This window comes from Crocodylus siamensis, chromosome 6 (assembly GCF_052110815.1).
Source record: "Crocodylus siamensis isolate JL-2025a chromosome 6, ASM5211081v1, whole genome shotgun sequence".
Taxonomy (NCBI): domain Eukaryota; kingdom Metazoa; phylum Chordata; order Crocodylia; family Crocodylidae; genus Crocodylus; species Crocodylus siamensis.
The window spans coordinates 54,356,996-54,379,115 of NC_143400.1; the positions used below are offsets into that span (position 1 = coordinate 54,356,996).

General features: G+C 40.3%; 1 protein-coding gene across 2 annotated transcripts in view; it reads right to left on the minus strand.

The window, feature by feature from the left end:
• Positions 1-22,120, minus strand: part of STAG1 (STAG1 cohesin complex component) — a 305,757-nt gene that overhangs the window by 188,877 nt on the left and 94,760 nt on the right. For both annotated transcript variants that reach the window (XM_090051339.1, XM_090051340.1), the window contains one exon: positions 18,102-18,198. In XM_090051339.1, the coding sequence (XP_089907465.1) occupies positions 18,102-18,198 (97 nt within the window). The remainder of the gene's footprint in view (positions 1-18,101; positions 18,199-22,120) is intronic.

A 22,120-nucleotide genomic window follows, 5' to 3' on the forward strand; every position in this document is an offset into this window, starting at 1 on the left:
AGTCAAGGAAGACAGGCACAGTACCAAAGGACTGGAAAAAGGCCACACTTCCCCTTTTAAAAAACAGGCACAAAGGGGGATTTGTGCACTTTTAAACCAGTTAACTTCTCAGGTATTGAGGTAAGGCTAACAGGAACATAATAAGGAAGGCCCTTTGCAAGCATCTGGAAAAGGAAAGGCTAATCATGAAAAGTCAGCATAGATTTACTAAAAACAAATCAAACCTGATCTCCTTCTTCAATAAAATAACCAGTTGGGTGGATAAAGGGAATACAGTGGATATAGTGTATTTGGACTTTGGCAAGGTCTCCAACAAAGTCCCATATAACCCTCTCATAATGACCTTTTCATAACCTTCTGAAAAATGAGGGATAGACTACTAAATTAGATTGTAGATTGACAACTGGCTCAAGCAAACGGTAATTATAAATGGATCCATGTCAAAATGGCAGGAGATTTGAAGTGGAGACCCACAGGAATATCTTGTTCAATGTGTTTACTAATAATTTACTAATAATTTGGATAATGAGCAAATTTGCAGGTGATACCAAACTGGGAAGGACTGCAAACAAGCTAGAGGACAGAAGTGCAATTCAGGAGGCTCTCAATGGACTTAAAACTTGGGATGGAGTTAACATGATGAAGTCCAACGCTGACAAATGTAAGGTGCTCCACCAAGAAAAATAATCAAATACACACACACAAAATGGGCAACAACTGGCTGGATGGCAGCACCACGAAGAAGGATCTAGGAGTCTTGGTAGATTATAGACTCATTATTAGACTATAGTGTGACATAACTGCACGAAAGGTTGTGGGCTGCATCAATGGCATTAGGTGCAAGACACGGCCAACGACAGTGCCTCTTTACACTGATTAGACCTCACCTAGTTTTGGGCTCCACAATTTTAAAAAGGACATAACGTAGAGAGAGTTCAGGGGTGGGTGATAAAAATGATAAAGGGACTGAAATTAAAACTTACATTTAAATTGCGCATCTTTTCACTAGTTATGAAAACAGTGTAATGGAGTCTGCAATACATACAATAATTTCTCTTTGGGCTATATTTGCTTAAGAGGAAAAATAAATCATAAGCTATTCCCAGCCTCGAGAAATCCAAAAGGAAAGACACTACTTCTCCTTATGACAGAATTACCAGAATGAAGAGTGGTATGAGTGAAAAGGAAACTTGATAACCTGAGTTGCAGAATCTACTTCCTTGGGCAATTCTTCAAAACAAAACACCTAACTAAGTGTGAGAACCAAAGCCTTCACCATAACGGCCAGCTCCGCATGACTGCACTTCCTGGGTTATTGAGTGCAGTTCCCTACATTCATAGGCAACTTTTTCCCCAAGGATCCCCCAAATCATCATTTCAAACAGACATTAGACTACGGAGATCACACTGACAAAAAAGTTAGCAGAGCAGTGTAGACGCTTTAAATTAAAGGTCAGTTATGAAGGAATGAGACAGTCTTTCCTGATAGTCCTGCTTTGAGGACTGCAGCTCAAGCAACGCCAACTTTATGAACATGCTGCTTGGAAGATTCCAAGGTGACCTGAAGCTATACCCTGGTACTGACCATTTACTAACATTTACACTAGCGTACAACATCATCTAACCTGCAACTGAAAACATCTGTTCTCCTCGAGGTCCAACTTTCTCAACAGATCCTCTAGTTTTCACCCATTTTTTTTTTTTGGGGGGGGGGGGAGTGGGGATTAGGAAAAAGAAAGAAGAGAAGACTGACTGCTAATGGAAGCAAACTGCAAATGGAAGGCAAACTGCACGTGATGTTACTGGGGCCACCGGTTTTCAACCTTTTTAGACTCCTTGATAGACTCAAGGAATCTGCCAGACAAGGCCAGCTCTTAGTTCTCATTCATTTTTTGACTACAGAAAAAAAGAGCAATTCTCCTACTGGCAAAGGACTCAGAGACTACAACAGGTCTGAATGCTTTAACACTTACAGATTCCTATTTGAAATACTTGGGCTAGCGAATCATATTTCCACATATAACAGTCTGACATGACTAGCACCCCATGACACCCTTGAAAGCATCTTGATGCAAACCAGAGTGCCGTGGCACCCTGCTTCAAAAAATCATTGCATTAAATCACCATCTGGTTTGCTCATGGAAACTTTTTAATCCTCTACATTTCCAGCACAATTTGGAAAGAATAACCCATTCTGAAAGGCAATAAACAAACAGGAACCAACAGCAATTACCTGCTACCCACAACCATTAATATGTGGCTGAAACTTGCCCCTTTCCCCCTACAAAGAGCACTACAGTCACTATGCTTCAACTAAAAAAATGAAGTCGCTTGAGGTATGTGCACAGAGACCAAAAAACCAGAGAACAAACCCAGCATGAATAAACAGTTAAAAAACAGGAGGTAGAATCATGCCTTTGGGCAAGGAAAAAAGCCTCCTTCCCTCCACTGCCACGAAAGCCACAGAATTACTACTCACAAAAGCTGTTTTATAGATGGAGCTGGGTATTGATTTCTAACCACATTATTCAAGCATCAGTCTGAAGAATCAAGCTACTGGACCAGGAATGTCTAGGAAGCAGCTCGGTTAGGTCCCTTGGAAATTTCTCATGCTTCAATTTTAAATAACCAAATTATAAGTCATCTGCAAATTCTGCCACTTTGCTTTTTGGCCCCTTTGCTAGATTTTTTTTTATCCAACTCCACTCGTTGCTTCATCTCCCTTTCCATGAGGCAGCATTGGCTCATTGCTATGTTCACCATGAACCATATAGTCCTACTCTTTCTTTTCCATCCTTCAATGGAGTTTTAATCCATAGCGCTAATTACTCTCTCAGGATATATTTCCTAGTTTCCTTAATAGCCTCTCGTGAGGAAATCTCATGAAAATTTTGGGGAAATTCAAATAAATTCATCCATCTGTTCACATGCTTGTATTATTCTAACAGACTACAGAAACCTTGCTGATGTCAATCACGTTCCCTAGATTTATTTTTTTTAACTTTTGTTGATTCTTATTTGTTTCCAGTCTCCCTGCAATATTTTTTAATAAAAATGGGTAATACATCTGCAATTCTCCAATCGTTTAGTATAACACGTTTTGATGAGATCTGAAGTTTGTTAGCTGGTCAACCACCTTGTTCTTAAATGTTTCAGAACATTTAAATGTGTATCCAATGTGGTCCAAATAACTTGCTGATGCTCAGTCTATCAGTTTTTCCAGGACTTCCTTGTTTACATTCAGTCTTGTTTTCACTATGTAAAAAGATCAGGTTCAAGGAATAGTTTCATATATTCGTAGGTCTCAAGGTTGAAAGGGAACACTAGGATTATTTAGTTTGACACTGCATAACACAGGGCAACCAATCTCACTCAGTAATCTCTGTGTTTAGTTTGCAACTTCTGTTTGATACTTAAAAGACTTCAAGTGATAGAGCATTCACACCCCTAGGAAAACTGTTCCAATGATTAGCTACTCTCATCTGTTATAGAAAAAAAACCTGTGTGCATACCCCCCCAACAATTTCTCCAGCTTCTAAACACTGAAGTTCATTATCCCGTTGCTTGTTCAATTAAGACAGGGCTGAATTTAGCCTGTGAAGCGGTTTTATCTAGGCTGCCAGGCTACAAGTGGGCCTGGGAATTTGGAGGCACGGCCTGCTGAAGGATCTGGGGCCCCAGTAGACATGGGGAACAGCAGTCAGGGCCACGGTGGGCCAGTGAGGATGATACAATCCTTACCAAGCCCTGAGGCTGCCTGGCCCAACACTGCTTGCCCTAACATCCACTGCCATCACCCCGCTTGCTCTGTTGCTGAGGTGCTGGCCACCACTCCATGCCCCATCCTGGACCTGATCCACAGCCTATGGTCTGGTTCACAGAAAGACCCACTGTCAGCCTGGGACAGCAAGTGAGTTTGGTACCCCTGGGTAAAGTGGTATTTACCCACCTAACATCCTTTTATGTGAAAAGCAATATAAGTAGTTTATCTTGTCTGCGATGTCCTTACCTTCATTAACTGTTCTCTCAATTCTCTTACAAGTCTCTTTCAGGTGTTCTGCTTCCAATTTTCCAACAGAATGGCTTGCTACTTGCTCTTGTACCTCTAACTAGTTGTTACTGAAATTTTTTTTCAGCCTCTCTCATTTTTCTTTGTTTTCCTGTCAGTTCTAAGATGTTTTGGAATTTGGGGCCAACATCACTTGCCCTGGAATTATCTAGGACCGTTCCTGGATCACTTCATAAAGCTGGCCATATAAAATTCTTGATTCTCTGATCTGGTTGGAAATGAGTAAAAAAAACAAAAACAAAAACAAAAAGCCAAAGAAACCCTACAAAGTATACTCATGCCACAAGCTTCTCATTACTTCCCATGATCTGAAACTAGAGCATAGAAACTTTTTGATAGTCTATCCTCTGATATTATGGGACTCTGAGCATTTCCAGAGTTTGAGGAAAATAATGTCCTTCCAACAAACCTATTTATTTTTGGCCTTTTTCCTTCAAATTTTACTGATATTGTCTTGTATTCTCTTCCCCAGTTTTGCCTTCAAAGATTACCACATTTTAGCAATGACCCTACAACAACTGAAGACTGAGGGAATATGCCTGGTATTTGAATTTATCAGACTGCATCACAGACGTTAGACATTAAGGCTAGAAGGGACCTCTCAAGATCATTGGGTCCAGGCCCCTGCAGCAGGCAGCCAGTAGGGGTCAGATGATCTCAGCAAGATAGGCATCCAAGTGTTTCTTAAAGTAATCCAGACTAGGTGCCTGCATCACCTCTAGAGGGAGTTTATTCCAGGCTCTGGGGACTTAGACAGTAAAGAAGTTTTTCCTTATGTCCAGCCTAAAACAATCTTCCAAGAGTTCACGACTGCTGGACCTAGTCTTCCTATGGGGTGCTCTGATGAACAGTCAGGTTCTCCCAGTTCCCAGTACACACCCCTTATATACTTATAGGTGGCCACCAACTCACCCCTGAGCCTACGCTTTTCCAGGCTGAAGAGTCCCATGTCTCTCAGCCTCTCCTCATAAGGCCTGCCCTCTTGTCCTCTAATAATTTGCGTGGTTCTCCTCTGGACTCCCTTGAGCTTCTTCTCCACATCCTTTCTGAATTGCGGAGCCCAAACTCGACATAGTATTCCAGCTCTGGTCTCACCAAGGCCGATTAAAGTAGGAAGATGACTTCCTGGGTCTTGTTTGAGATGCATCAGAAGATGCAGGCCAGAGTTTTGTTTCCTTTTCCGGCTGCAGCATCGCATTGGTGGCTCATGTTCATCTTGTGGTCAATCATGACCCCCAAGTCTTTTTCGGACACAGTGCTAGCTAGCGTAGGTACTGCCGAGCCTATAGGTGTGGTGTGGGTTCTTTCTCCCAAAGTGGAGCACCTTACATTTCTTGATGTTGAATGCCATCAGGTTTTGGTCTGCTCACCTTGTAAGCCTGTTGATGTTGGCTTGGATTGCCAGTCTACCCTCTGGAGTGGCTGCATAGTTTGGTATAGTCAGCAAACTTAGCCAGTCCGCTTGTAACACCTGAGACCAGATCATTTATAGATACATTAAAGAGTACAGGTCTGAGAACAGAGCCCTGGGGGATGCCACTGGCTACAGTGCACCAAGCTGAGTTGGTTCCATCAACTATCACTCTCTGGGTCCATCCACGGAGCCAGTTCCCCAGCCATTGGACCATGAAATTGTCTAGGCCACAATTCCCCAATTTTCCCATGAGGACATCATGGAACACCAGGTCAAAGGCTTTCTTGAAGCTCAAGAATATGACATCCACCTCTTCTCCTTTGTCCAGGTGATGTGTACCTGGTCATAGAAGGAGATCAGGTTGGTCATCAACGTATTTTAAAGCTTATTCCATGGCTATGTGGAAGGTGAAGAAATGTTCCTTTGCCTGCAACAGATGGTGCCTATTAAATTTGTAAATGGGGAGAGTAGCAGAGAACATAATATTCAGACTTGTTTATATTTTATAAATGATATGACCTCACCTCTTTGTGAAGAAGCATTTTGATAAGTCACTGGATACAATCAGACTCGGAATGAAATGCCTGATTTTGTGGATGCTATAAAATTAATATAGAGGGAACAAATATTAGCTCTGCTAAGCTGGAGTTCAGCTCAGTGTTGTTAATCGACAGAAGGAACCTTCTGTGCTATGGATGGCATTTCCCATTTGATGAAGACCATCAGGTTAGAATTGTGTACAGGTCTATGGAAAACTACCAATTCCTTGGAAAGCATCAATCCCTTATTTAGGTAGGAAAGAAATTCAACTTTTGTCAAGAATGGTGTGCTGAGGATCACTAATAAAACCCCCATAAAATTTGGTATTGGCTGTAGTGATCACCAGGTTCAATAAATACAGGCATATACAAATGAGAAGAAATAACCAAAGACTGTAACTGTGTATCAATAGAAGCCTTTGCAGACCTTTTGTCTAATCTCTTTAATTTACTGGCTACTTAACTGAAGGACCATCTCTCAATTACCAACTTTCTCTTTAAATTACACCTGACAATCATTGAGCATGTACATCTTCATATGACTGAGAAGATTTTAGTGATATAACTGAAACCAAACTGTGGTGATGCCATCATGCTGGTGCATACATACAGAATCTGCATGCAGGACTTTATGCACCTCTTTAATTGAGAGTATGTACCCATCTTTTAATAACAGTTTCCAAACTCAATACCACCCAGGTACTGCTGGCTGATCGTATAGGACTAGTATGCCAGAAATACTTTCGGTACATCTTGTTTTATCCATAGATGCCAACTGTTACATTTAAGATATAGATCATTTTACAAAAACCCATGGCCTTCCTCACATTCAACAGCACATTACTGCAATGCACTCTGGTGCTCATCATAATTTCACAAGTAAAGTAAATCTACAGTCTCCATAGCGCAAGACAGAGAACTACCAACTGGGTGTTTTCTGTTGAGGGGCCATCACCTCTGGAATTCACCGCCTATTCTTGGTCTGAAATATCATGAATCTGCTGCTCTTCAGCAAAGACTATTTTTTTTTTTATCAAAGCGTTAGAAACAGTTGGAAAGTAATGAGGACTAGTACTTGTGGGTTCGAGTATAAGCAGTTAGGAACATTTTCTAGCAGTAGGCCATAATGACCCAGCTTCAGTCTGAGACAAGACCTAGTCACTTATGTGTCTCCTTGACTGTCCAACTGCAGTACAGGCAACGCCTCCCCAATCTTCCACCAAGGAAATCTGCCAAAGTCCCCTGGCTCTGCAGGTTGCATGCTGACCCCTGGTATAGTAAGATATTGATGGGGCGCTTACTTGGGTGTGATCACTTTCTGATTCGTTCTTATCTTAGGGGTTTTTTTGGTTTCCTGGAATCAGCGGGTTTTATCTTCCATGTCAGTGGTTCTCAACATTCTTATACTCAAGACACTCCGTAGAAAATGCCAGCTCTTAGCTTTTAATCTTTTTTTTTTTTTTGACTATAGAAAAATAATAGAGCAATTCTTCTGTCACAAAGAATTCAGAGAGACCACAACATTTCAGAAATGTTTCTGACACCAGGAATTCCTATTTGAAACTTCTGAGTTCATCTTGTGAATCATATATAGACATCTGCACACCGAACAGCATTAATTTGTGCTGCACCCTGAAAAGGATCTCTGGTTGAAAACCACTGTTCTATATCATACTGACAATTACATTAAAGATGCCTGAAGATTAGGACAAGCAATAAGCCTACCTAAAAGCAGGGTAAGGGACATTCCTAGAGCAGTGGTATCTAAGGGCATTTGTATACATGCTTGCGTCACAGCACTGGGTGCTTTTAAAAGTGCCCTGTGCTGCAGTGCCTGCAGTTCTATGAGTAGCAAAATGCATGCCAGTGCTGAGAAAATGGCTGCGGCATGCTTTTGAACTAAAACACATTGGAGGTGTTTTAGTTCAAAAGCACACCGCCTCCATTTTCTCAGCACTGATGTGCATTTCGCCACTTATACAACTGCATGCGCCGCAGCACAGTGTGCCTCAGCTCACATGCGGAGCAAACTTGGTTAATTGCTGGATCTCCCACACACCGCAGGACAAAAAGGTATGTGTATAAAAGCCCTAAAATCCAACCCACCTCCCAGCTTCTTAAGGTATTTACTCATTTCCAAATATAGATGAACAGACTTCCAAATCTGAAACAACTTTAGGTGATATAAATGTATACTTAGTCAAAAAGCCTGAAACAGTTCTTGTTTACTTTCTTTTCCATTGGGGATTGGCACTTGAGGCTAATGATAATGCTTTGGTACGAGCCTGATTTTAAAATAATTTAACCGTGAAGCTTTATGCCTAATAAACAGTTTCCAGAACTGACACGCACTTAATCTAACAAATCCAAAACAAAAATAAGCAGAGGTACTGAACAACTTTTATGCAATTTCCCCCCCAGTGACTGATACCAACTGGCAGCTTTACTAACCACTGAGTTTTTAATAATTAGTACATTAAGGCTCAGACTTTACTTTACATCTTCAAGCAGTGTATGTTTTTCGATCAGTGGGAAGTCTGTTGTAGACTGAATACTCCAACAGAAACAACGTTCAGATCATGATTCAAAACATGTTTTGGACCCCCTTTACAGAATATATCTGATATTTATTTCCAAGAACTATAAAAGTTTTAATGACTAAATAAAATGACACATTTTAACTTAATAATATTCAAACAAGAATTAAAAGAAAATGAAAAACATAAAATACAGCTACCAATTTATACCAGGTGAATATTTGGCCCATTAAAATGATATGGATATTAACAATTTCAGATGCCATAACACTTAGAGAAATCTTCAGGGGCTAGGATTACTGCGACTCCTATTATAAACGGGAGAAATTGTAGCTTTAAATCAACAGTGGTTTTACTATGGACTTTATAAGATAAGCATTTCTCCCCAAGATTTTAATATCCAAAAAAAGATCATTGACCATATACTCTGGCCTCCTGTGTAACTGACGCTAAGGATTCCACCTAGTGATTTTTCCATCTAGTCCAACATCTTGTGGTGGAAGTAAAGGCCATTTTTAGAAAACCAGCTGTCTTGATTTAGACCTGGTTAGGGGAAAATGAACTATTTCCTGGGCACAATACAGAATGAAAAAACACTCAAATTTTGTTAATTATTGCAGAATTTTTAAAATAAAAAACTACTTTCATTTTAGTTCTTTTTAATACAACTTGGGTTCATCATCTAGTTTTTCAAAATTTCTACTTTTTTTCCCCCCCCGAACGAACAGGCAAAATTGAAAGAAGAAAAAGGAAAGAAAAGCTGTGCAATTCTGCCACTCTAAGTTTTAATATATTTAAGAATTTTTGAAATAACAGAATGGAAAAAGGAGAAAGGGGGGAAGGAAGGGGTAGGACAAAGAGAGGCATAACATGGACACTGTTTCATGGCAAGAAAGGAATAAGTTAGAACCAAAAAAGTTTTTTTTGCAGTCCTTGAAAACCAAAGCAAATATTTCTATTCAAAATTAAGCAAAAGTATTTTTGAAATTTATGATCACAAAGTGTAATAAAAAAGAATGTTTCTTATAATGATTCTATTTTTAACAAAGCATTCTGACAAAAAATAACCTGCTCTATCCTGACTTTAGGACTGACGCGCATCATCTGAACTTTGCTGACATCACCCATCTGAACTGTGCTGACATTAAACTTCAAGATGAGCACTGTGTAGCAATGACTACAAGGTAAGTGTGGAAGTTGGGAAATTCTGAATTTAAGCCTGGCTTTATCCACTGTTGCACATCAAGTCATCATTACCGCTATATCAGAGGAGTGCATCAGGAGCTTGGTGAAAAACTGTTCACTAGGACACCCCTGGGGAAGACCAGGACCAATGGATATAAACTCCTGGAAGGCCACTTCAGGCTTAATACCAGGAAAAACTCAGAGTCACGGTGTCCAGACTGGAATAAACTCCCTCTAGAGGTGGTGCAGTCACCTACCCTGGAGGTTTTCAAGAGGAGACTAGACAGTCACCTCAACTGTCTTCCTGCCTAGAGCTGGGGGACTGGACCTGATGATCTGCAAGGTCCCTTCCAGCCCCTAGCAAGCTATGAAAAAAAAATCAGTATTTTTCATTCACATGAAATATTCACATAGGTAAATACATCTTCTTATGCCTATTTAAATATCTCAAAAAGGCACTGAAAAGTAATCACATTTTTGCATTGTAAGCATGTAAATACTATAATAAATCTTTGAAATTGTTATTATTGTGACTTTCAGCACATATACCTAAGCAGAGAAGCGCCTATTTAGTTTTCAACTCTCCTTCCCCATACATACAAAATGAAAAGCAGATTTGAAGGCAAATCAAATCATAATTTATGTGCATTATATACACAAACTTGAATTCAATAGAACATATATTTCTTATTTGTTCAAAATACTATATTTAATGTCTGAAGCAAATGTCTTGCATAATGGATATTTCGCACATGTAATTTGAGTGAAAATGTATTACATACTTGGCAGGATCTTTGAACAACAGTTTTGAGTAACACGTAAAAAAGCTGGCTTACAGCAAATTATATTTGTCACACTATCCTCCTCCCCTCATGGACAGTACAAATTCAGACAGAGTGATATTACTCCATTCAACAAGCAGCAAGGAAACAAAGGAGCTGTTGAACAAGACAGGTACGAATATCTCAGTCCCCCTATTTCCTCCACAATATAGAAACAAGTCAAACAACTAACCTGCAATAAACTCAACATTACCATTTGTTTCTTTGCAGAAATGGTACTAAGTGGGAAAATAAAATATTTATTAAATATTATGATTATAAAACAAGCATTTAAAATATCTTGAAAGCTAGAAGAAAGGTAAATTTGATTCTTCTTTGCTAGTTCATTTACTTTCTGTGGTGGAGATAGAGGCCGGAGAAAGTAAGGAGAAGGGAATGAAAACCTCTGACCCCTTAAGGAGACAAGGTTCTTTGGGTGAATCTGGTATCTTTTATTGGACCAACTTAAATAGTTTGAATTTTTTTTTCCAACTATTTGAATTGGTCTAATAAAAGATATTAGATTCACCCAAAGAATCTTTGTCTGCCTATGTCCTTAGACCAACACAACTACAACCTACACCTCTTAACACACGCACACACCAAGCCCTGTTCTACACACCTATGGGCATATACATGTATCAGCATGTGCACTGGAAAAAGAGTTCAGGGGATGCTTGAACAGTTTTCTACTGATGCTTCATCTCCCTTTCCATGGGGCAGCCACAGTTCTACTGAAGTGGTTTCTTAGGCTCCACGGACAGAGAACCTCTGTATCTTTTAAAGCTTCCTGAATATAACATTTGATCTGTTGGGAGAATAGTTAAAAGGATTCCAGAAACTCTTCCTTGGATAGAATGAAAAAATAAGCTTGTTCCCTGAAAGGTTTCTTTCATCTAAACACATTTCTTCTGAAAACCACAATCTGCTAAGGTTTCCTCCATACTGCTAGCAGCACTATGACAAAAACCTTGGCAGGAGGTTCTTGTCATACCTCTATCTCCTCCCCGGAAATGACTTCCATCAAAAAATAAGCTTTTGGAAAGTTGAGGCACAAATCAACTGTACTAAACAGAAAAGCCTAAACGAGGTCACTGGTGGCAACAAAAAAAATCTGACAAAGAAAAAAAATCTATCAGCTTTGGTACATGGAACACCAAGGCCAGGATGCCATTATTCCTCAAAGAAGCAGAGGCATGAATGCAGAGGGACCTAGAGAACTTAAGCTGTTTTTGAAAAACCTCCTGGAAATCGTTAAGATCCTTTTCGAGTGCTTGGAGAGAACTTTTTCCTTACAAACAAGTTTTTCTCCCCTTTTAATGAGCTGGATGTGCTGGTTTGTCTCAGCTCAAGAGACTGCCTCTGCCACTAACTTTGTTTCTGCTTTAGGGTCAACGGGTGCTCTCACTCCTAGGTTTCCTCCAGCCTTTTTCAGGAGAGTTGAAGGGATGTTTGGCTCTTGTCCTATGGCCTTCACTAAGTGAGAGACTGCAGGACAGTTTCATAGATGTTACCTTTCTGTACACTGCTCTGAGTGAAGCAGGAGTGTTAAAGAAAAAGTGACGGTATCTCTCAAAATTGGAAAAATCCTAGATGCAATTTGTCTACATTCTGCCTGTAATATTCATTACTGAAGATCAAGGCACAGAATTTAAAGAGAAGTTTTCAGTACCACACACAATTTTTTAAATTTATTTTTTAATTGTCTTCATCTAAATTCAACAGTTCTCAACATAAAATCTTAAAACAGGTCCTGGAAGACAGGGGGGATGATGTCAACCAGAGTGCTTTAAATATTTAAATGCAAGGGTTTTTTGAACACAAAGCATTCTTCAGGTTGGTGCATTTGAAGCCCTACCTAACTTTATCTCAATTACAGAATTAGTTCAACAGAAGCTATTACCCCCCAAATTCCTTGCCTCTTGCATATTTCCTGGACCATCATAGCTACAACACACTCCAATACTACCTTCAATATTCAGAACACCGCAGGGAACAGATTTGACCAGGTGTTTACTTAGGAAACTTTCCTACTTTTCTTTTTTATAGAAACCAAAGCCTATTTTAATTGGCCCACTTTCAAACGGTAATACCGTTCAGGACTATATTTCTGTTTTTTCTAGAAAAGCCCTTTAGTATAGGATACTTAGATTAAATAGAAGCAATTACTTTAAATTTTTTGAGATACTGCTTCCTGCTTTACCCGATCAAATTTTTATAAAAGATATATAGACAGAGGGGAGGAAATCATTAGAGAAATTAGAAAAAGAGGTGATTGTATGCATATATATTGGATGTAATCCAATTACAGAGGAAGTGTCAGTCATTTATCACCAACAATCAATATACTTTTTCTCATATTTCCTAGCAAAAACATCCATACTCAAAAGAAAAAGAATCTTATCTGCTAGCAGACGAGGGAGAAGAGATTGATGTCATATATCTTGACTTCAAAAAAGCTTTTGATCTGGTATCCCATGATCACCTCTTGGCCAAACTGCCCAGTTGTGGCCTTGGCTCCACCACAATCCGCTGGCTGGGAAATTGGCTTCGTGGTCAGACCCAGAGGGTTGTAATTGATGGCAGTCACTCATCGTGGTGCCCTGTGACCAGTGGGGTCCCCCAAGGCTCTGTCCTGGGACCCATACTGTTCAACATCTTCATTAATGATGTGGACATTGGAGTCAGGAGTGGACTGGCCGAGTTCGCCGATGACACTAAACTTTGGGGCAAAGCATCCACGCTGACCTGGACAAGCTCAGCAAATGGGCAGACGAAAACCTCATGGTGTTTAACACCGATAAATGCAAGGTTCTTCACATTGGGAGGAAAAACCTGCAGCATGCTTATAGGCTTGGCAGTGCTACGTTGGATAGCACTACAGAAGAAAGAGACTTGGGGGTCATCATTGACCATAAGATGAACATGAGCCTGCAATGTGATGCTGCGGCTAATAAAGCTACCAAAACGCTGGCTTGCATCCATAGACGCTTCTTGAGCAAATCCTGGGACGTCATTCTCCCCTTGTACTCGGCCTTGGTGAGGCCGCAGCTGGAGTACTGCGTCCAGTTTTGGGCTCCACAATTCAAAAAGGATGTGGAGAAGCTTGAGAGAGTCCAGAGGAGAGCCACGCGCATGATCAGAGGTCAGGAAAACAGATCTTACGATGATAGGCTGAAAGACATGGGACTCTTTAGCCTGGAAAAGCGCAGGCTCAGGGGTGATCTGATGGCCACCTATAAGTTTATTAGGGGTGACCACCAGGATCTGGGGGAACGTTTGTTCACCAGAGCGCCCCAAGGGATGACTAGGTCAAACGGTCACAAACTCCTGCAAAACCATTTCAGGCTGGACATAAGGAAGAATTCTTTACTGTCCGAGCCCCCAAGGTCTGGAACAGTCTGCCAGCGGAGGTGATTCAAGCACCTACATTGAACACCTTCAAGAGTAAATTGGATGCTTATCTTGCTGGGATCCTATGACCCCAGCTGACTTCCTGCCCTTTGGGCAGGGGGCTGGACTCGATGATCTCTCAAGGTCCCTTCCAGCCCTGATGTCTATGAATTAGAAAAAAAAATTGAAGTTATAGGTAAATTAGTTGATAAAACATGGTTTCCAGCAAATTAAATAGAGGACAAATAGATGCTTGGAAAACTGGTTACTATTTATTCAATAATCAGACTCAAAATATTAATCCACAAAAAAAACTGAATGATACATTTTTACCAATATTTGAAAAGTTATCAGTTGCCCACCATTTAAGAGATACAAATTGCTATTTGCAGAGGTTTTGATGCAAGTTAGCCAATCAACAATTAATATCATGAAGCAGTTAGTGAACCTTGGAATGATGGATTAACTTTACAACACGCCAGCTGAATTACTGAATGCACCAAGTCCATTAACAATAAATCAGTGGACCTTGTATGCCGTAGAGTTAATTTTTAAAACTTCAGCTGCGGGATAGATGCTAGAACTTTTACAAAACCCAATGTACAGAGGACTTAAACACAAAAAAATATTCTTGTGACAGAGTCCCATGGAAATATGGAAAGATTCTCAACATTCTTAAGAGCATATTTGGGCAGTTAGTGGAACAGGCTGATTTACATGATCACTTTTCAAAATTTAAAAATCAATTATATGGACAATGAAGTAATATTTACATATTCTCTGTAACAGCTGCCTTCAAGGAATTAAAAAAATTCTTACATTATTGTTTGTTCTTTCAGATGTGGTAAGGAATAAAGCTATTAGAAGACTGAGTCATTAATAACTACAACCATTAGACTAGGAGTGTTAAGCCCATCTGGTTCCACGGTGGTGGAGGTCCTGGACCAGCAGGGGGTGGGCATCATGTGCAGCAAAGATCCCAGAATGGCCAGAGTAGGAACTGTGTGCAGCATGTCCCAGTCCCTGCACAAGGGCTGTTCCAGGAGCGTGTGGGTCATCTTGGACCCAGGGGCAGCAATGGGCCAGGATGGCATGGCTCTGCGGACCAAATCTGACTCATGGATCGTATTTGGACACCCCTACATTAGGCAAGACACATCAAACGTAGGGTCACCATAGGAAATCTCCCCGCAAATTAGGTCCATAAATCTATGCGGCTCAAAGTAAACCATGAATGGGAAGAAATATTAAGATCCAGTGTGGAGGAAGAGCAGAAAAATCCTAAAATGTCATAATTCCAGTGCAAACTACAGATCTCTGCAAAACAGACTGCAGATACATAAAGCAACCAATTTGACTTCTTAAAGAGTTATTAAAAGATGAGAGGATACAATAATCTTTGCCAGACACAGGAACAAACCAGAATATTCAGATTTAGTTAAGTCTTGTAGGGGAAAGGAAAATGCAGTATGATCCAAGAAGGCTGTCATGCTCATGGTAGGAAGAAAGAGCACCAATCTCTGCCATCTGTAAAGAGGCTTAGAGAAAATGGCAGTATTGATGTACTGTTTCCAAAAAGCCTTCTTTACTGCTAATCTGGAGGCAGTTAAAGCCTGAGCAAGACTTTTACCTTGAGTTTACGAACCGCCAGTTCTGCTCTTCCACCCAAGATTTCTACTCCATCACATGCAGTATTAGGCATTAAATTAAGGGAAAAGGAGAAGAAAACACCTCTTCTCCTTTTAGAAAATACACGTTAATGGAAAAGAAGGTTGTCAGCTAAACATCCCCTTAGTGTTTTAACTGCTACTAGAGACCCTTTTTCTACCACAGTAATAAACTTCTAGATTGGAACCTAGGCGGAATCTGATATACTTCTTGAGTACCAGACAGAAAAGTACTTGAAAAAAATGAGAAGCAGCAGCCATCTTAAAAGTAAAATGGGGAGAAGCAAGGTTTCTATATGGAATAAATTGACATCAGGCACCTGCAGCACTGCAGTTATCAGGCAGTGATGACACAAAGCCTTTCCAGGAGGATGACTGTTCCAGCTCTATGTACAAGCAGTCCTCAGACTTACAACACAATTGGTTCCTGAAAACAGTGTCTTAAGTTGAAACATTGCAACTCGGAACTGATTTTAGCATAGGAAACAATGGTATAAATGGGGGATTTGTTCTTGAACCAAGGCCTGATACCCTGTTTTCACCAAAAATAACCCAGAATTTTGTACTCGGTCAATTATAGATAAGTAATATATCTACATTAATGTATTGATATTGTAAATAGCAATCATATTGATTTGGAAGGACTTCTTTGAGGTGACTTTGCTGGACTTTTTGAAGGGCTCTTGGTTGGATTCTTCTCAGGAGTCTTGGCTACAGGTTTTTCTGGAGCCTTGCCTGCTTTCTTAAAGAAAGTGTCCAAGGAAGTTTGGACAGATGTTCTTCAGGGAGACAGGTGACACAGCGACTTCTTCGCTGGCACGGCGTCACATCAGATCAATCGCTGTAAAGTCAAAACTAACTTCAGAAAGTTGAAACAGGATGTCAATGTATAAACTTTGTAAGTGCAAAACATAACTCGAAATGCTGTAAGTTGAGGACTGCCTGTACTGGTATTGCTTAGCCTGTATCACTCACTGGAGGAGCCCCGAGTCTCTTAAAAATCACTGCTTCCTCTGCCAGGGAATGTTAAGCAGGGAGCCAGAGGAGAAAGAGAGAGGGAATAAAGCAGCAAGAACAGTGGTGCTCCACTTTTTAGCCCCCTGGTCCAGATGAGTTACATAGCTGGTTCACAAGTCAGATCAAGGTCCATACAGCAGGAATGGGCCCCAGGGGCCTGGCATTAATCCCTCCCTACACTGCATGCCCACCTCCTCCCAACCCCCCACACCAAAATTGGGTCTTGACGTCCAGTGCTGCCTCTGATCCAGGACAAAGAGACTCGGTCTCCCCCATGGGTCTGGAAATTTGGCAGCAGGGGAGGGGTGCCACCTCTCCTCTACCACCAAATTTCCAGACCTGTGCTGAGTCACACAGGCTGGATAACTGTGCTGCAGCCCAGATCTGCCCCATGGGCTGGGGGGTTGAGCATCCCTGAGCAAGAAAATAGCATTTTTAAAGCAAGCTAACGCATCTGGAAAACATTTCAGTGAATCTTCAATCACAAGGCAGTGATTTGAACCTTAAACCATAACAACTACATTACAGAAAGCCTCAGCTACTGGAGTATCCTACTATATAGCCTGCAGCCAAAGTTCCCTCCTTCCAAGCTACCAAAAGATTTGCCAAGTCAAATTGCAAAGGGGAATGGAGATGTGGAAATCCTGGAGATCTCCAGAGTCCAATAAGAATAACATACTATTTCCTGATGCCAACTACTAATGGGTGAGTAAAGCAAACACAACTGTGCCTTTTTCTCCCTTGAAGAGAATCAGATGAAGAAAGCCATCTACAAAATGGTAACAAAAAATACAAACTGGCAGGTAAGACCCTAGACAAGTTCTTCTGCTTATAGGAGTGAAGACAGGGACATAGCGAGGCAGAAAATCCTGCCATCTTGAAAGAGGATTCAGGAAAGAAACAGGATTGGTATCCTATGACCAAATGCATCTTCTTTGCTGCTAATCTGAAGACAGCTAAAACTTAAAGACGACTTTCTTTTCTTCAGTTTTCAAAACTTCATTCCTAAAAGGAGGGGGGGAAAAAGAAAAAGTTAAAGTAAAGCTGAACTGACTACTTCTGGTCAAAAGAGGGAAAGAGAGATGGGGGGAGGGAGGGGAAGAGAGGGTTGGAAGGAAAAAGAAACAATAAATTGGTAATATAGAAATATATACCTACCTTAACTGATAACTCTTTTGTATCTTCTTTTTCGGATGTGTGGAGCCATAACAATCTCTGTGAGGATTTGTACTCATTAAAAGGGGACAGGAAAGAGAAAAGGGCAGGCTCTTGACATATATGTTTTAACTGGAAGTATTCCAAAAAGTGCACAAAAATACTACAGCTTTTGTATGAACCATTCATATGTGGAAAATGTTAACTTGATATCTCCCAAATGTGTAGCAGCATTTGTACTAAAATATGTTATAAAATAAACCTAAGTGGGAATCATATATCACTTGTTTCCAAAGTTCTGTACCTCGACATCCTGAACACTGGATAAAGAAGTTGATTAAATCCAGAAGTGCTATGTCCCTGTCTTGTTTATATGATTCAATCCAGTCGTCCACCACAGACTGTCAAGAAAAAAGAAATACTTATCAGATATTTTGAAGTATTTTATGGAAGGTAAATGACTTTCTGAATGTAATTTATTAGCTGAGAATTTATTTCCCACAATTATGTGTATAAATTCAGAATTTCCTCGCCTTGTAGAGACAGAATAAATATTGTGAGCAACCACTACACCTTGTTTCTAGTATTAGAATTAGAAAAATATTTAGTTATGCAAGAGCAAACAGTCTTCAACTAGACTATTCACAGTGCTTAAAAGTATGTCTTGGCCAGATTTAAACCTTGTTTTACTACATCAAGTATCAGCCCAACTTTTAATGATCAGCATAACAACAGACTAGTGATAACATGTTCTTTACTACTTATTTACATTTCTCTGTATGCTTCTGTACAGTTGTGTGTCCCTGTTTACACCAGGTATCTTATAACATTATCTGTACACAGTATGCCTAGTTGGTTATTTAGCTTCTAAAGAAAAAAAAAGTGTCTGTTGCAACACTAGATAGTCAGGAGGGCCTGAGGGAAAGAGCGTCTTCTGACACATGGTAAAAGTACCAATCATTTTTCTTGCTGGCTTACTGTTTCATTAAAGAAGCGTGTTTTTTTATCCTGTATTTATTTTCCTAAATCAGTGTTTCCCAAACTTTTTAAAACCTGACCACCAACTGTGCTTTGAAGTTAATTGTGTTTTCCCGCTGTAGTTCAAGCACCACCCATCTTAATTTATACAACTGCGATGCCCCTGTTGCAAGTTTTGTGCATTGCTGGAGTGTATCTTTCTAACAATGCCTTCTTTTCTTTCTTGCATACTTTGATGAATAGTGAAACATTTTACAATGTAGACATCTCGAGTATCATCACTGATGTCTGAGTTATCACTCACTGAAATGAATGTGGCAGTTCATTCCTCAAAGCTCCTGTTTCTGGCTCTCTGCAAGCTCAAGTAAACATCTTACACACTCTATATTTTTGACAATTTCTTTGCAACTAAAAATTAAGACTATTTTTTAAAATGAAAGCTGAATTTCTAATGAATAATTTAGAAATTTTTACATTTCTTCCAAATAAGTCATTTTTTGTCCTCCCTAGTGGGAGGTTTCATCCATTTTCCAATGCAGCCCGAGAGATAATATTCAGAGATATCTCACTTCTGCTGGAGTTAAAAAGTAGTTTCAAGCGCTGAAAATGGTAGATGTCTAATGCATGTCTTTATGATCAGATCATTAATTTTGTGTGAGGAATGCAAAGCCAGAAAACCACACTAGAGGGTGTGCTATCAGTGCAGGGAGACACGAGGCATGAAGGTAGGGCTAAATAGACACAGAGAAAAGCATTCATCTGACATATTCTAGCAATGATCCAATTTCCAATTTTATTTTTTGTCTACTGTACCATGAAGCACTCTCCAGATACATGTTCCACATCTTACATTCAGATCTGCAGGAAATCTGAATTGGTTAAGGTTATTAAGAGTTAGAGGCAGATTTTCTGACATTTAAATGCCACATTATCTCTTTTATTCATCAGACCTGCGGAAAAAACCCTGCTTTCCTTTCACAGAAACAATGCTTAGCTATCACCTTTTCAACTGCCTCTCTAAAAAGCTTGCCACCCAAGAAATAAAGCAAAGCTACTATGTGGTAACTCTGTGTTGGAAGAAGTCTTGGTGAAAACTTTGTATTCTTCCCTGGAAAGAGTTGGGAGAAAAACCCATGGAAGGAAGTTCTACACAAATGCTGAAGTCTTGAAATGACTCTCTAAAGAAATCACTATCTTCTGGTTTTGCATTCAACATTTATTCAACAAATAATCTGAAGAAGTCAGTGTCCTCGGCAAAAATGGAGACCCCCAGTCTTGGATCACTGGAACATAGTATCACTCAGACATAATGCCCAAATACTTAATTAGTGTTGAATTACACTAAATAATTTGCAGATGAATGAAGACAGGAAAGACTGCTGTCAAGACTTACTTCCTCTATCTTACAAACACACAGGCAAAGGACAAAAACATGAAAGAATTTTAGCATGTGTTTGATAGGTTCGTGGGTTTTGCTTTGATTTACTACAGATTTGATTAGTGATTCCTTACGGAAAGAATTAAGATTTAAGCTATTCTAGGAGACTGCTGTTTGCCGGGGTGACTTCAAAGGCAGAAGGTGTAGTAGTGATTCTGACATCCTTTCCCCTCTGCTTATTGGTAGCCAGTTCCAAAATCCCACCTTACACTTCACACAAATTCATTTCAATTTCTTTCTTCCTTCCCTCCTACTTTAACACCTCCATTCCCCCACTGCATCATGTGCCCACCCTCAGCTCTGTGTGGTGCAACACTACACCCTCTGAGATGGGCACAGAAAGTAGAAGCTGGAGGAGAAATGGGGAGCTGGGAGACCCTGGGAATCAACAGGGGGTGACTGGGGGAAAGAGGATGACAGCAGGAGCCCCATGTAGGGGCCTGCATCTGGGGCAGTTCCCAGCCAGCTCTGGGCTGCGCAGGGAAATCCTTATGCAGCTCATAGCTGGCTGGGACCTGCCCCAGAAGCGGGATAGTTCCTGGGCAGCCCAGGCTGGGCAGGGAAGCAGAGAGCTCCCAAGTCCCAGCACTGCTTGGCTCCCAGCTCCCAGGGGAAGCCAGGAACTGAGTAGCACCAGGACCAGGGGAGTTCCTCATCCCCTCTGGCCCGTTAAGTGTTGGGGGCTGACCAGGAGAAAATTTGCTAAATCTACACATGCGCTACTGCACAGTATCTTCTGAGCAGTTAGTTTACTGTTATATGTTCACTAGATTAATTTACTGCACAGTAAATGTGCACACATGTAGACAGTGATGCTTTACTGCACAGTAGATTAGTCTATCTTGCAGTAAACCATCTCATGTACACACCTGCAGTGAACAAGAACTACGGATTTCCCTCACTTATGCGGGTTATGTGCAAATTCATTCTTATGCAATGACCTTTTTACACCAAATATTCGTTATAGGCGAGGTAAATTCACTCTTATGTGATCAGTGTGATGGAAGCCTGCAGTTAGCTGATTTGTGCAGTACATTGTGGGAATGATGCACTCCAAAATATAGTCTCCCATGTGGATCTGTGCTCCTCACTCATCGTCTGCGACACGTGTTTCTGTAGTTGCCATCTCCATTATGGTAACATTCACCACCACCCTGTGCTTGTGTTGTTGGTGAGTACCAAAATTGTCTTGTAAAAGTGATAGAAATGGATCTGGGGGTCAGTACAGTTGAAGTCTTGGAACATATCCCTATTTGTTACATTGTAAAGTGGGTTCCCTTTATACAAATTTGAATTATGCGCTGTTTTCCAGGAATGCATGTACAGCACAAAGCGAGGGAAACTTGTACTTCTTTGTCAGCACTCACAGCTAGCAGAATAAGTAAAGAAGCAACTAAAATCTTTGATGTGTCAGAAAAATATTTTGTGCTCAAAAAGTATTATAAAAAGAGATATACCTTCAAATTTTATGACCAAAACTAAAGCCAGAGAACAGTACGCCATGTCATTCAAACTGGGCCCACTTGTAGGCAAACTTGTAGATGACAGTTTTAGTCAATAAAAGATGATGAAACCAGAGCAGGTATGTTGTAACAAACAGAGCTGGACCTTAATCGTGCTTTTAATATATGCTACAGCAGTGGATATATATAAAAAAAAAAAAAACAGCCACAAAAAATTCCGCTATTTCTGTAATGCTGTCTGATATGCCTAAACCAAGAAACCAAACATTTACCTGAAAAAGAGACAATAATACATGTCCTGTGGGACAAATCATGGAAAAAGGCAAAAACGTAGTGTCTGTTGCCACATGGACTTGCTTTCCAGAAAAAGAATTATTTTACGAAAATATGCAGAAGGGGAAGAATGAATTCTATAAAATGCATCAAGTGAAAAATGACAAAGGC